This window comes from Ornithorhynchus anatinus, chromosome 17 (assembly GCF_004115215.2).
Source record: "Ornithorhynchus anatinus isolate Pmale09 chromosome 17, mOrnAna1.pri.v4, whole genome shotgun sequence".
Taxonomy (NCBI): Eukaryota; Metazoa; Chordata; class Mammalia; order Monotremata; family Ornithorhynchidae; genus Ornithorhynchus; species Ornithorhynchus anatinus.
This window is the reverse complement of record NC_041744.1, coordinates 1,454,915-1,468,077: the sequence shown is the minus strand read 5'-3', so window position 1 is coordinate 1,468,077 and position 13,163 is coordinate 1,454,915. Positions and strand designations below refer to the sequence as shown.

The 13,163-nt window shown below is 54.3% G+C and overlaps 1 protein-coding gene across 1 annotated transcript in view; it reads left to right on the top strand.

Moving 5' to 3' along the window:
* The first annotated feature begins 3,449 nt into the window (after positions 1-3,449).
* The window catches only part of RABEP1 (rabaptin, RAB GTPase binding effector protein 1), a 37,565-nt gene continuing 27,851 nt past the window's right edge, over positions 3,450-13,163 (top strand). The window contains exon 1 of the mRNA XM_029082399.1: positions 3,450-3,490. Within this exon, the coding sequence (XP_028938232.1) occupies positions 3,457-3,490 (34 nt within the window). The 5' untranslated portion in view covers positions 3,450-3,456. The remainder of the gene's footprint in view (positions 3,491-13,163) is intronic.

The following is a 13,163-nucleotide window of genomic DNA, read 5'->3' as shown; positions in this document are numbered from 1 at the left end:
TGAGATCGCAGGGCGGAGAGCAGAACCGGTCTGGCCGCTCCCGGGGTCTGGTGCCAGGCCCCAGGGCTCGAGATAAGTGGCCCGTCCCGCCCTCCGGTTCCGGGAACTGGACACCCGAACGCTTCCTGCCAAGTAGAAACTCTGGAGCCGGCTGGCAGAGGGAGGACCAGTTAGGCCATCTCAGCTTCCCTCCCGGATCCCAGGATCCTCTCGGCCCGTCCCCTTCATTCATTCGTTCGGTCATATTTATTGCGCGTGTACTGTGTGCAAAGCACTGTGCCGAGTGCTTGGGAGAGAACAGTAGGACGATAGACACATTCCCTGACCTCAACGAGCTTGCAGTCTAGAGGGGGAGGCAGACATTCACATGAATAAATTACTTTATGATATAATAAATACATTACAGATATAATAAATAAATTACAGATAAAATACAGGTTCCTCCCCCCGCGCACACTCTGCCCGCCATTTCCCGCATCCTCACCCTTTCTGTTCCCCCAGACCCCAGCTCCCAGGCCGCCTTCAAAGCCTCCTGAAATCCCACCAACGCTCTGCCACTTACGTGCTGGGTGATCTGGGATAAATCACATCGCTTCTCTGAGCCTAGGTTTCCACAACTGTAAAACGGGGATTCAATACATAGAATGTGAATCCCATGTAGGACTGGGATAGTAAGCGCTCAATAAATACGATTGAATGACCGTGCCCGACCCGATGAATTTAGAAGAGTGCTCGACACAGAATAAGCACTTTAGCAAATGCCATTAAAAGAAAAATTAAGAACCACTAGGCTTCACCTGTACTTCGCTCATCAATCGGTCAACCGGGGTCCTACTGGGTACAAAACACTGCACTGAGCATTTGGGATAGTACGATGGAGTTAGCAGCTACGAGCCCGTCCTCTATGAGTTTACCACTGTCTGTGTGCAGAGCACTGTTCTAAGCATTTGGGAGTTAGAAGACATGATCCCTGCCTTTAAGGAGCTTACAGTCCAGTGGGGGAGGCGGGCACTAAAATATATTACAGGCAGGAGGAAGATGGGAAAGGATATGTCAATAAATCATATTTATTGAGCGCTTCCTGTTTGTAGACAACTGAGGTAAACATTTGAGAGAGGACAATCTCTACAGCGCCCAGACAGCTGAATGTACTTCCATTCCCAGGACCGGACAGACCTTGGGGCTGTTTACCTGCTTTCTAGATCGTCATCTTCTCCTCCACCTCCTTCTCTTCTTCCCGCTCCTCCAGGTTTAAGTGTTTATGGTATGCTGAGCGTGGGAGTAGATATGAGATAATCACATCCATTTTGATTTAGGAAAATCCATGGACGCTGGCCGAGTCACTGGAAGGAGAATCGGGGATGTGAGATGTTCCTTGGGTCAGCAGGGATAGACAGGGAAGTGGGATGGTCTGTGCTGGGCCACTGGGGAGAGTCGGGGATGGAGAGGGGAGAGTCGGGGTGGGGGATGGTCTGTGCTGGGTCACTGGGGGAGAGTCAGGGAGGGAGAAGGGAGAGGCAGGAGTGTGGGATGGATGATGCTGGGTCACTGGGAGAGTCAGGGATGGAGAAGGGAGAGTCAGGGATGTGGGATGGTCCACGCTGGCTAACTGGGGGAAGAGTCAGAGAGGAAGAGGGGAGAGTCAGGGGTGTGGGATGGGCTGGGTGTTGGGTTACTTGGAAAGAGCCTGGGCTTCGGAGTCAGAGGTCATGAGTTCAACTCCCGGCTCTGCCACTTGTCGACTGTGGGCAAGTCACTTCACTGGGCCTCAGTTACCTCATCTGTCAAATGGGGATGAACTGTGAGCCTCACGTGGGACAACCTGATGACCCTGTATCTACCCCAGCACTTAGAACAGTGCTCTGCACGTAGTAAGCGCTTAACAGATACCAACATTATTATTATTATTACTGGGTGAGAGGCAGGGATGGAGAGGAGAGAGTCGGGAGCGTGGGATGGTCCGTGCTGGGTCACTGGGGGAGAGTCAGGGATGGAGGGGGGCAGCTGGAGATGTTGGATAGTCCATGCTGGGTCATTGGGGGAGAGTCGGGGATGCAGAGGGATGAGTCAGGGGCGTGGGATGGCCCGTGCTGGCTCACTGGGGGAGAGTCAGGGATGGAGAGGGGAGAGTCGGGGGTGTGAGATGGACGATGCTGGGTTACTGGGGAGAATCATCAGGGATGGAGAGGGGAGAGTCAGGGATGTGGGATGGTCCATGCTGGGTCATCTAGGGAGAGTCAGGGATGGAGAGGGAGAGTCAGGGGTGTGGGATGGTTCATGCTGGGTCACTGGGGGACAGTCAGGGAGGAAGGGGGAGAGTCAGGGGCGATGGACGATGCTGGCTCACTGAGGAGAATCAGAGATGGAGGGAGGGTGTCAGGCGTGTGGGATGGTCCATGCTGGGCCACCGGGGGACAGGCAGGGAGGGAGAGTCGGGGGTGTGAGATGGACGATGCTGGGTCACTGAGGAGAATCAGGGATGGAGGAAGGGCGTCAGGGGTGTGGGATGGTCCCTGCTGGGTCACCGGGGGACAGGCAGGGAGGGGGAGTCGGGGGTGTGAGATGGACGATGCTGGATCACTGAGGAGAATCAGGGACGGAGGAAGGGCATCAGGGGTGTGGGATGGTCCCTGCTGGGTCACTGGGGGACAGGCAGGGAGGGAGAAAGGGGAGGCAGGGGTGTGAGATGGACGATGGTGGGTCACTGAGGAGAATCAGGGATGGAGGGAGGGCGTCAGGCGTGTGGGATGGTCCCTGCTGGGTCACTGGGGACAGGCAGGGAGGGAGAGTCGGGAGTGTGAGATGGGCGATGCTGGCTCACTGAGGAGAATCAGGGACGGAGGGAGGACGTCAGGGGTGTGGGATGGTCCGGGCTGGGTCACCGAGGGACAGGCAGGGAGGGAGAAAGGGGAGGCAGGGGTGTGAGATGGACGATGGTGGGCCATTGAGGAGAATCAGGGACGGAGGGAGGGCGTCAGGGGTGTGGGATGGTCCCTGCTGGGTCACTGGGGGACAGGCAGGGAGGGAGAAGGGGGGAGTGTGGGATGGTGGTGCTGGGTGAGTGGGGGGAGAGTGGGGGGAGAGTGGGGGGAGAGTGGGGGGAGAGTGGGGGGGGGGTGCTAGGTGTGAGGGCGGGCCGCCTGTCGGGTAGGCCCGAGGCCCGTCCGCCTCAGCTCCCTCGAGGCCGCGCGCGCGCCCCCTTATCCCCCCGGCCCCGCCCCCTCCCTGAGGCGAGGTCACGTGTCGGGGCCGCCGCCCGCCGCGCCTGCGCACTGCTCATTTCCCTCTGTCAGGATGAGGAGGCGGAGGTGGGCGGCCGGCTCCGGCTCCGGCGGACCTTCCCACTCCCCCTCCCACAGCTGAGCCGGCGGCGGGACCCCTTTCCCTTCCCTTCCCCTCCCCTCCCCTCCCCCGGGGCCCCCGGCTCCCCCGGCTCCTCCCCGCCCCCCGCCCGCCATGGCGCAGCCGGGCCCCGCGCCCCAGCCGGACGGTGAGGAGGCCGGGCCGCGGGGAGGGAGGGCAGGGAGAGCCCGGGGGGCTGCTCGGAGGAGAAGGCCCAAGGACCGGCAGGGAGGAGGGGTGGGGGTGGGGGTCTCTGAGGGGAGGGGGGAAGGATTAGGAAAGCCCCTCGGCGGGGCGGCAAAGGACTGGCCCGCGCCCTCGTCGTGGGCGGGGGGATCGACTCTCTTTATCGCCGCATTGTACTTTCCCCAGCGCTTAGTGCACACAGTGGGCGCCCAATAAATACCATCGAACGAACGGAAAAGGAGAGGCCAAGAGGCGGGGCGGCCTCGAGCTAGGGGGAGGCACGGGAAGGGTCCCTTTGGGGGAGGAGGGGGCGGGGAAATGAAGTGTGGGGTGAAGGGATTCGGGGCCCTCTCCGAGGGGGAAAGAGAGGGATTGGAGCGGGGGGCTGAGAGGGGCCCATCCCACAGAAGAGGCCGAGAGCAAGAGGCACAGGGACTCTGGGAGATAAAGGGCTACAGGGGAAAAAGAGGGATGGGAGCCGGAGGCTGATGGGCCCATCCAAGAGAAGAGGCCGAGGAACTCTGCGCAAATAAAGGGTTAGAGGAGAAAAAGGGGGATTGGAGCCGGAGGATGAGAGGGGCCCGGCCAAGAGAAGAGGCCGAGAGCAAGAGACCAAAGAACTCTGCGGAAAAAAAAGGGTTAGAGGAGAAGAAGGGGGATTGGAGCCGGAGGATGAGAGGGGCCCGGCCAAGAGAAGAGGCCGAGAGCAAGAGGCCGAGGAGCTCTGGGAAATAAAGGGCTAGAGGAGAAAAAGGGGGATTGGAGCCGGAGGCTGAGAGGAGCCCCACCGAGAGAAGAGGGATTGGAGCTGGAGGCTGAGAGGGGCCCATCCCAGAGAAGAGGCCGAGAGCAAGAGACTGAGGAGCTCTGGGAAATAAAGGGCTAGAGGAGACAAAGGGGGATTGGAGCTGGAGGCTGAGAGGGGCCCATCCGAGAGAAGAGGCCGAGAGCAAGAGACCGGGGAACTCTGCAGAAAAAAAGGGTTAGAGGAGAAAAAGGGGGATTGGAGCTGGAGGCTGAGAGGGGCCTGGCCAAGAGAGGAGGCCAAGAGCAAGAGACCGAGGAACTCTGCGGGAAAAAAAGGGTTAGAGGAGAAAAAGGGGGATTGGGGCTGGAGGCTGAGAGGGACCCAACCAAGAGAAGAGGCCGAGAGCAAGAGACCAAGGAGCTATGGGAAAAAAGGACTAAAGGAGAAAAAGGGGGATTGGAGCTAGAGGCTGAGAGAAGCCCAACCAAGAGAAGAGGCTGAGGAACTCTGCGGAAAAAAAGGGTTAGAGGAGAAAAGGAGGGATTGGAGCTGGAGGCTGAGAGGGGCCTGGCCAAGAGGGGAGGCCAAGAGCAAGAGACCGAGGAACTCTGCGGGAAAAAAAGGGTTAGAGGAGAAAAAGGGGGATTGGAGCTGGAGGCTGAGAGGGACCCAACCAAGAGAAGAGGCCGAGAGCAAGAGACCAAGGAGCTATGGGAAAAAAGGGCTAAAGGAGAAAAAGGGGGATTGGAGCTAGAGGCCGAGAGAAGCCCAACCAAGAGAAGAAGGATTGGAGCTGGAGGCTGAGAGGGGCCCATCCAAGAGAAGAGGACGAGAGCAAGAGATCGAGGAACTCTGCGGAAAAAAAGGGTTAGAGGAGAAAAGGAGGGATTGGGGCTGGAGGCTGAGAGGGGCTCAACCAAGAGAAGAGGCCAAGAGCAAGAGACCGAGGAGCTATGGGAAAAAAGGGCTAAAGGAGAAATAGGGGGATTGGAGCTAGAGGCTGAGAGAAGCCCAACCAAGAGAAGAAGGATTGGAGCTGGAGGCTGAGAGGGGCCCATCCAAGAGAAGAGGCCGAGAGCAAGAGACCGAGGAGCTCTGCGGAAAAAAAGGGTTAGAGGAGAAAAGGAGGGATTGGGGCTGGAGGCTGAGAGGGGCTCAACCAAGAGAAGAGGCCAAGAGCAAGAGACCGAGGAGCTCTGGAAATAAAGGGCTAGAGGGTAAAAAGGGAGATTGGAGCTAGAGGCTGAGAGGGGCCTCCCCCAACCAAGAGACGAGGCCAAGAGACCGAGGAACCCTGGGGAAAAAAAGGGTTAGGCTGAGAGGGGCCCAACCAAGAGAAGAGGCCAAGAGCAAGAGACCAGAAGCTCTGGGGAAAAAAAGGGTTAGGCTGAGAGGGGCCCAACCAAGAGAAGAGGCCAAGAGCAAGAGACCAGAAGCTCTGGGAAAAAAAAGGTAGAGGAGAAAAAGAGGGATTGGAGCTGGAGGCTGAGAGGGGCCTCCCCCAACCAAGAGAAGAGGCCAAGAGCAAGAGACCAAGGAACTATGGGGAAAAAGGGTTAGAGGAGAAAAAGAGAGATCAGAGCTGGAGGCTGAGAAGGGCCTCCCCCCCAACCAAGAGAAGAGGCCAAGAGACTGAGGAACCCTGGGAAAAAAAGGGTTAGAGGAGAAAAAGGGGGATTGGAGCTGGAAGCTGAGAGGGGCCTCCCCCAACCAAGAGAAGAGGCCGAGAGCAAGAGACCGAGGAACTCTGGGGAAAAAAAGGGTTAGAGGAGAAAAAGGGGGATTGGAGCTGGAGGCTGAGAGGGGCCCAACCAAGAGAGGAGGCCGAGAGCAAGAGACCGAGGAACTCTGGGAAAAAAAGGGCTACAGGAGAGGCGGCGGGAAGGAGTTGGCCTGGCTTCTAGTCTTCCCCGGGGTGAGGGGTACAGGAGGACTCTGGGGTATCTTGGGAGTGGAAGAGACAGAGAACACTCACAGGGATTGGCAGCCTCCTTGAAAAAGAGTCACGTCAGGGGCACCAGGAAGCTGGTCGGGCATCCCGTCCAAGAGGCCAGGTCTCTGGTCGGGGAGGCATCTGGGGATCGCATCCCCCACTAGAAAGAAGAGAGCATTGTTTCAAATGTTTTCTTGGCCTTTTTTTCTTGGCTACCTCCCTCCCCCCAGACTGGCTGGTACCAGGGTGATGAAGATAAAAAAGAATATCGTTTATCTTTTGGTTTTCCGTGATGTTCTGGGGTGGCAAAGGAGGTCTAGTCTGAGGTCTCTTTTGGTGACAGTCCAAGAGGGCCCAAGGAAAATTGATGGCTTTGTGGAGATAAAACCGCTCCAGGAGTTTCCAGTCGGGTTCCAGTTTCTGCCCGACCCTCCTCGCCCTCCCTGCCCGGCCTTTGAGGCCGAAGCCCTGGCGAAGAGTTTGCCTTGTGGAAACCATCTTTCTTGTGATATCCCTGTGTCGTGGTCTTTGGGAAGTTGGAATAATGCTGTCAGATCCTCCCCCCTTTCTAAAAAAAATTTTATCTCGGCTTTCTCTCAAGGAGAGGCAGCTGCGAAGGCATCTCTGTGTCCCCCTGTGGTTTCTGACAGTAGCCTGAAGGAAGGTGTCCTGTACCTGTGCTTGCAGTTGCTCAAGAGCCTGAGGTGGAAGGAGGGAGTTTGTGAGGACTTCAGGGGTCAGTTAGGTCACCTCTGCCCGCTGTGGACCAGCAGAACGGACGGACGCGGGTGACCAGGCTGCCGGGGACCACCCCTCCGGGCTTCTCTCCATCAAAGTGCAAATCGGGCTTCTCCGTGGCCTCTCGTCTCAGGGGGAGACATGATTGGGCACTGGAAGAGTCCTTGCCTGAGGGGACGATGGCTGTTATTGAGTTTGATTTTAGTTGGACCGAGGGGAGGATGGCTGTTGTTGAGTTTGATTCATTTGGACGGTGAGAAGCCACTGGTGAGAAACGGCCCAGGGGACCGTGCCTTGCAGGCCTGAACTCTGCCTCTTCTCTCTGGTAAACTGGAGCCTGGAAGCTCCTTGCGGGTACCAACTCTATTCTCTCATACTCTCCCAAGCGTTTAGTACAGTAGTCTGCACACGAGCGCTCAATAAATGCCACGGAGAAGCAGCGTGGCTTCACGGCTAGAGCGCGGGCTGGGAGTCAGAAGAACCTGGGTGTTCATCCCGGCTCCTCCAAACGTCTGCGGTGTGACCTTGGGCAAGTCACTTCTCTGGGCCTGAGTTACGGCATCTGTCAAATGGGGATTAAGAGCGTGAGCCCCATGTGGGACCGTGTCCAATCCGATTAACTTGTATCTACCCCAGCGCTAAGCACAGTGCGTGGCACAGAGTAAGCGCTTACCAAGTACCGTAATTATTATTACTGATGGCCCCGGTTCACGGCAGGGAGGCCGGTGAAGACAAGCCACTTCGGTGTGGGAAGGAGAAGTGGGATGGGGTCAGCTTGGAGTTGTAAAGATCTGCTTAAATATTGGCCCTGTGGACTTCATTTCATCTTCCCCTGAGGCTCGAGGGACTCCAATCAGTCGGAGTGAGCACTCACCGGGTGCAGGACGCGGGACCGAGCTCTCGGGAGAGTACAACATAGAGTTGGTAGACACATTCCTTGCCCACAGTGAGCGATTGGCATTTATTGAGCGCCTGCTGTTCGCAGAGAACTGGACTAAGCTCTTGGGAGAGCACAATACAATAATAGGGTGGGTAGGCACAAGATCCATAGCCTCACAGAAGTAAATTACAGATAGGAGGGAATAACGGAGGATGGAAATACTCGTGTTGATGTGGCAGTTAGGGGATATGAAGTCGGGGAGATCAGAGATGAATCAGAGGGCCCCCACCATGTGAGAAGCAGCTTAGCAGTGGAAAGCGCACGGGCCTGAGAGTCAAAAGGTCATGGGTTCTAATCCTGGCTCCGCCACTTGTCTGCTGTGTGACCTTGGACGGTCACTTCACTTCTTGTGCCTCAGTTACCTCATCTGTAAAATAGGGATTATCGAGACTGTGAGCCCCAAGAGGGACAGGGAGTGAGTCCACCCTGATTTGTCTGTAACCACCCCCGCGCTTAGAGCAGTGCCTGGCACATAGTAGGCATTTTACAAATACCATAATTATTATTCTTATGTGATGGTCTCCCTTTCGGTTCGCCTTTGCTTGGCTCACCCCTGTTGGATTCCGTTCACTCCCGGTCACTCTACCCACTTGAAAATCCTCTCCTAGGTTCTACGGGCTCCCAGAGACAAGGCCCCGGCCTTTAGTTTGTTCTTGCACTGAACTGCATTTCAGACAATCGGCAGTATGTATTGAGCACCAACTCTCTGCAGTGCACAGTAGTAACTGTTCTGGGAGAGTACTTAGTACAGTGCTCTGCACATAGTAAGCACTCAGTAAATACTATTGAAGGAATGAGTGAGGAGACCCGAGCCTTACCTTCCAGGAGCTTAAGTTGTTTTTCTTTACATGCTCTTCTGGAGGCCGACTCTTGAGTCACTGTGTAATGCCCTACTTAAAACTCACCTCCTCCAAGAGGCCTTCCCAGACTGAGCTCCCCCCTTTTTCCCTCTGCTCCCTCTACCCCCCCTTCACCTCTACGCAGCTAAACCCTCTTCTCCCCCCTTTCCCTCTCCTCCTCCCCCTCTCCCATCCCACCCCCTCAGCACTGTACTCGTCCGCTCGACTGTATATATCTTTATCACCCTATTTATTTTGTTATTTTGTTTCATGAGATGTACATCACCCTGATTCTATTTAGTTGCCATTGTTTTAATGAGATGTTCTTTCCCCTTGACTCTATTTATCGCCATCGTTCTCGTCTGCCCGTCTCCCCCGATTAGACCGTAAGCCCATCAAACGGCAGGGACCGTCTCTATCTGTTGCCGACTTGTTCATTCCAAGCGCTTAGTACAGTGCTCTGCACATAGTAAGCGCTCAATAAATACTATTGAACGAATGAATGAATGCTCTGAGGATAAATGCATTTTGCCATTTTTAATGGACCCTGTTCTAGTATTTTGCTTTCCCTAGCATGCAGCTGGAGTAATAGTATCCATATTTTATTTATATTAATGTCTATCTCCCCCTCTAGACCGTAAGCTCGTTGCGGACAGGGAATGGCTCTACCAAGTCAGTAATATTGTGACACTGTCACTTTGCGTCTCTGTTCCGGTTACCTCATCTGTAAAAAAGAGGATCGGGAACGGGGGACCCTTTATCTCCCCCAGCGCTTGGTACTGTGCTTAGCACAAAGTAAGTGCTTAACAAATACCGTAAAAAATCTGTACCCTTCCCAAGGACTTAGTACAGTGCTCTGTCCACAGTAAGCACACAATGAATCCGATTGACTGATGGGGAATTAATAGTGGAAGCGGTGGTAATTCTTGAGCGCTTTCCGAATGCAGGGCGTTGTACTAAGCGCTTGGGAATGTACAACAGTCATCACAGTTGTCTAAGTGCCAGTCGGCTGCACTGCAAGTGAAAAGAATCAGACTCAGCCCTGTGGTCTCTGAAAATCAGAGGGTGTTTCCAGTTGACTCGGAGGCTCTCAGGCCTCCCAAACTAGGGTCATTTCTCCCCGGGACAGCAATCCCTTTCCCCCCCATCCCCAGACAGACACACGGGGGCCCTTGTGAAGTCCGAGGGAAATCTGATAGAGGACACAAAGGTCCAGGTGAGACTCCGAGAAGCTGGTCTTGTCACCTCTGTGACCAAACTGGGCAAGATAATCTAGAATTGTGTAACTTTTACAAGAGATTAACATCTTAACAGTCCCTCCCTGTTTGGCCCCGGGGACTCACCTGCTCTCTGCAGTTTAACCTTTGAAATCCATTCACTGACTTTGGTCCTGAGGCTCTCTGGGAGACTCAGTTGGGGTCGGGACTACTTTCTAGGAACTCTTGTCATGCCCCGAGGAAGGGTTTTCATCCTCCTGGGGACAGTGAAGCAGTCTTTCTTAGGACAGCAGCCCGAGAACTGCGCATTCAGGAGCAGCAGCGGGGCCTAGTGGATAGATTATGGGCCCCCGGGGGTCAGAAGGACCTGGGTTCTAATTCCTGCTCCTCCACTTAATAATAATTGGGGTACTTGTTAAGCGCTTACTGTGTGCCAAGCATTGTTCTAAACTCTGAGGTGGATTCAAGTTCAGCAGGTTGGACACAGTCCCTGTCCCACATAGGACTCGCACTCTTAATCCCCATTTTACAGATAAGGGAACTGTGGCCCAGAGAAATGAACTGTCTTGCCCGAGATCACAAGGCAGACATGTGGCAGAGCCGGGATTAGAACCCAGGTCCTTGTGACTCCCAATCCCGTACACTGAGCCATGCTGCTTGTCTGCTGCGTGACCTTGGGCAAGTCATTTGGCTTCTCTGTGCCTCAGCTACCTCATCGGGAGAATGGGGATTGAGACTGGGAACCCTGTGTGGGACAGGGACTGTGACCAGTCTGATTGGCTGGTTTCTACCCCAGAGCTTAGTACAGTGCCTGGCACATAGGTGCATAACATACCGTTATTATTATTATTATTATTCGGGGCTGAATCTTGGTAAATGGTGAGTCTGCTTTTTAAAGTCCATCTCCCCATGTAGATCGTCAGCTCCTTGCGGGTGGGACCCTTCTGTAACTCTTCTATACTTCAGTTTCTTTGTCTGCAAAATGGAGACTCAGTAGCCGTTCCTTCTCCTACTTACCTTAGAGATAATGTGTCCAACATGACATCCCTGTATCTACCCCAGTGCTTGGCACATAGTGAGTGCATAATAAAATCCTTGACTCCTGTGGCACTCACCTTCTCACTGTACCTCAATCGCGCCTGTCTCTCCGTGACCCCCCACCCACGTCCTGCCTCTGGCCTGGAACGCCCTCCCTCCTCTCATCCGACAGACAACCCCGTCCCCTGCTTCGAGGCCTTATTGAGGCACATCTCCTCCAAAAGTAATAGTAATAATGGAGTAATATTATTATTATTACTATATTCCTATAAAATCACTTCTATCTCTTAAAGTAAGCACATCTCCGCTTTTTCTCATCATCTCCTTCTGCGTCGCCCCCAGGCCCAAAGCACTTACGCTCATATCTGCAATCCCTTTGCTCTTCCCCTCTCCTAACCCCAAAGCACTTATGTACGTATCCTGTTCTATATTGTACTCTATTCTATATTGTAGCCTCCCAAGGGCTAGGTAGATCAATAAATCATATTTACTGAGCGCTTACTGTATGCAGAGTGCTGTACTAAGCCCTTGGGAGAGTACAGTACCGAAATATAACAGACACCCTGCCCACAAGGAGGAGCTTACAGTCTAGAGGGCGAGACAGACATTAATGTATAAATAAATGAATCATGGATATCTACATAAGTGCTGAGGTGGAAGGGGTGAATAAGGGGAGCAAATCAGGGTGATGGAGAAGGGAGTGGGAGAAAAGGGAAATGAGGGTTTAGCCAAGGGAGGAGATGTGCTTTCAGTAAGGCTTTGAAGGCGGGGAGAGGAATTGTCTGTCGGATGTGAAGAGGGAGGGCGATCCAGGCCAGAGACAGGACATGGGCGAGAGGTCGGCGGCGAGGTAAACGAGATGGAGGGACAGTGAGAAGGTTGGCATTAGAGGAACAAAGCGTACGGGCCGGGTTGTAGTAGGAGAGGAGCCAGGTGAGGTAGGGGGCGAGGTGATTGAGTGCCCGAAGCCAATGGTGAAGAGTTCTGTTTGATGCAGAGATGGATGCGCAACCCCTGGAGGTTCTTGAGGAGTGGGGAAACACGGCCCAAATGTCTTTGTGGAAAATGATCCGGGCAACAGAGTGAAACTTGGACTGGGGTGGGGAGACACAGGAGGCAGGGAGGTCAGCGAGGAAGCTGATGAAATAATCAAAGCGGAATAATTGCTTGGATGAACGTGCTAGCAGATTGGATGGAAAGGAAAGGGCGGGTTTTAGCGATGTTGTGACGGGCAACCAACGGGATATGGTGATAGATTGAATATGCGGGTTGAGTGAGAGAGAGGAGTCAAGGAGATCGCCAAGGTTACAGGCTTGTGAGACAGGAAGGATAATAATAATAATGGCATTTGTTAAGCACTTACTATGTGCCAAGCACTGTTGTAAACACTGAGAAGCAGCGTGGCTCAGTGGAAAAGAGCCTGGGCTTCGGAGTCAGAGGTCATGAGTTTGACTCCCGGCTCTGCCACTTGTCAGCTGTGTGACCGTGGGCAAGTCACTTAACTTCTCTGTGCTTCAGTTACCTCATCTGTAAAATGGGGATTAACTGTGAGCCCCACGTGGGACAACCTGATTCCCCTATGTCTACCCCAGCGCTTAGAACAGTGCTCGGCACATAGTAAGCGCTTAACAAATACCAACAAGGTGATCAGGTTGTCCCACGTGGGGCTCACAGTCTTAATGACCATTTTCCAGATGAGGGAAATGAGGCCCAGAGAAGTGAAGTGTCTTGCCCAAAGTCACCCAGCTGACAAGTGGCGGAGCCGGGATTGGAACCCATGACCTCTGACTCCGCAGCCCGGGCTGTTTCCACCGAGCCACGCTGCTTCTCAGTTAATGTAACTGATGGACCGATTAATTGACTTAGGGAGCCTGGACTCCAGATGTGATTGAGTGGAACTTGCTTGCTTAGAGAAGCAGCGTGGCTTAACGGATGGACCCGGGCCTGGGAGTCAGAAGAACGTGGTGGGTTCTAATCCTGGCTCTGCCACTTGTCTGCTGTGTAACCTTGGGCAAGCCACGTCACTTCTGTGCCTCATCACCTTATCTGGGCTTTGGAGTCAGAGGTCATCGGTTCAAATCCCAGCTCTGCCACTTGTCAGCTGTGTGACTGTGGACAAGTCACTTAACTTCTCCGTGCCTCAGTTACCTCATCTGTAAAGTGGGGATGAAGACTGTGAGCC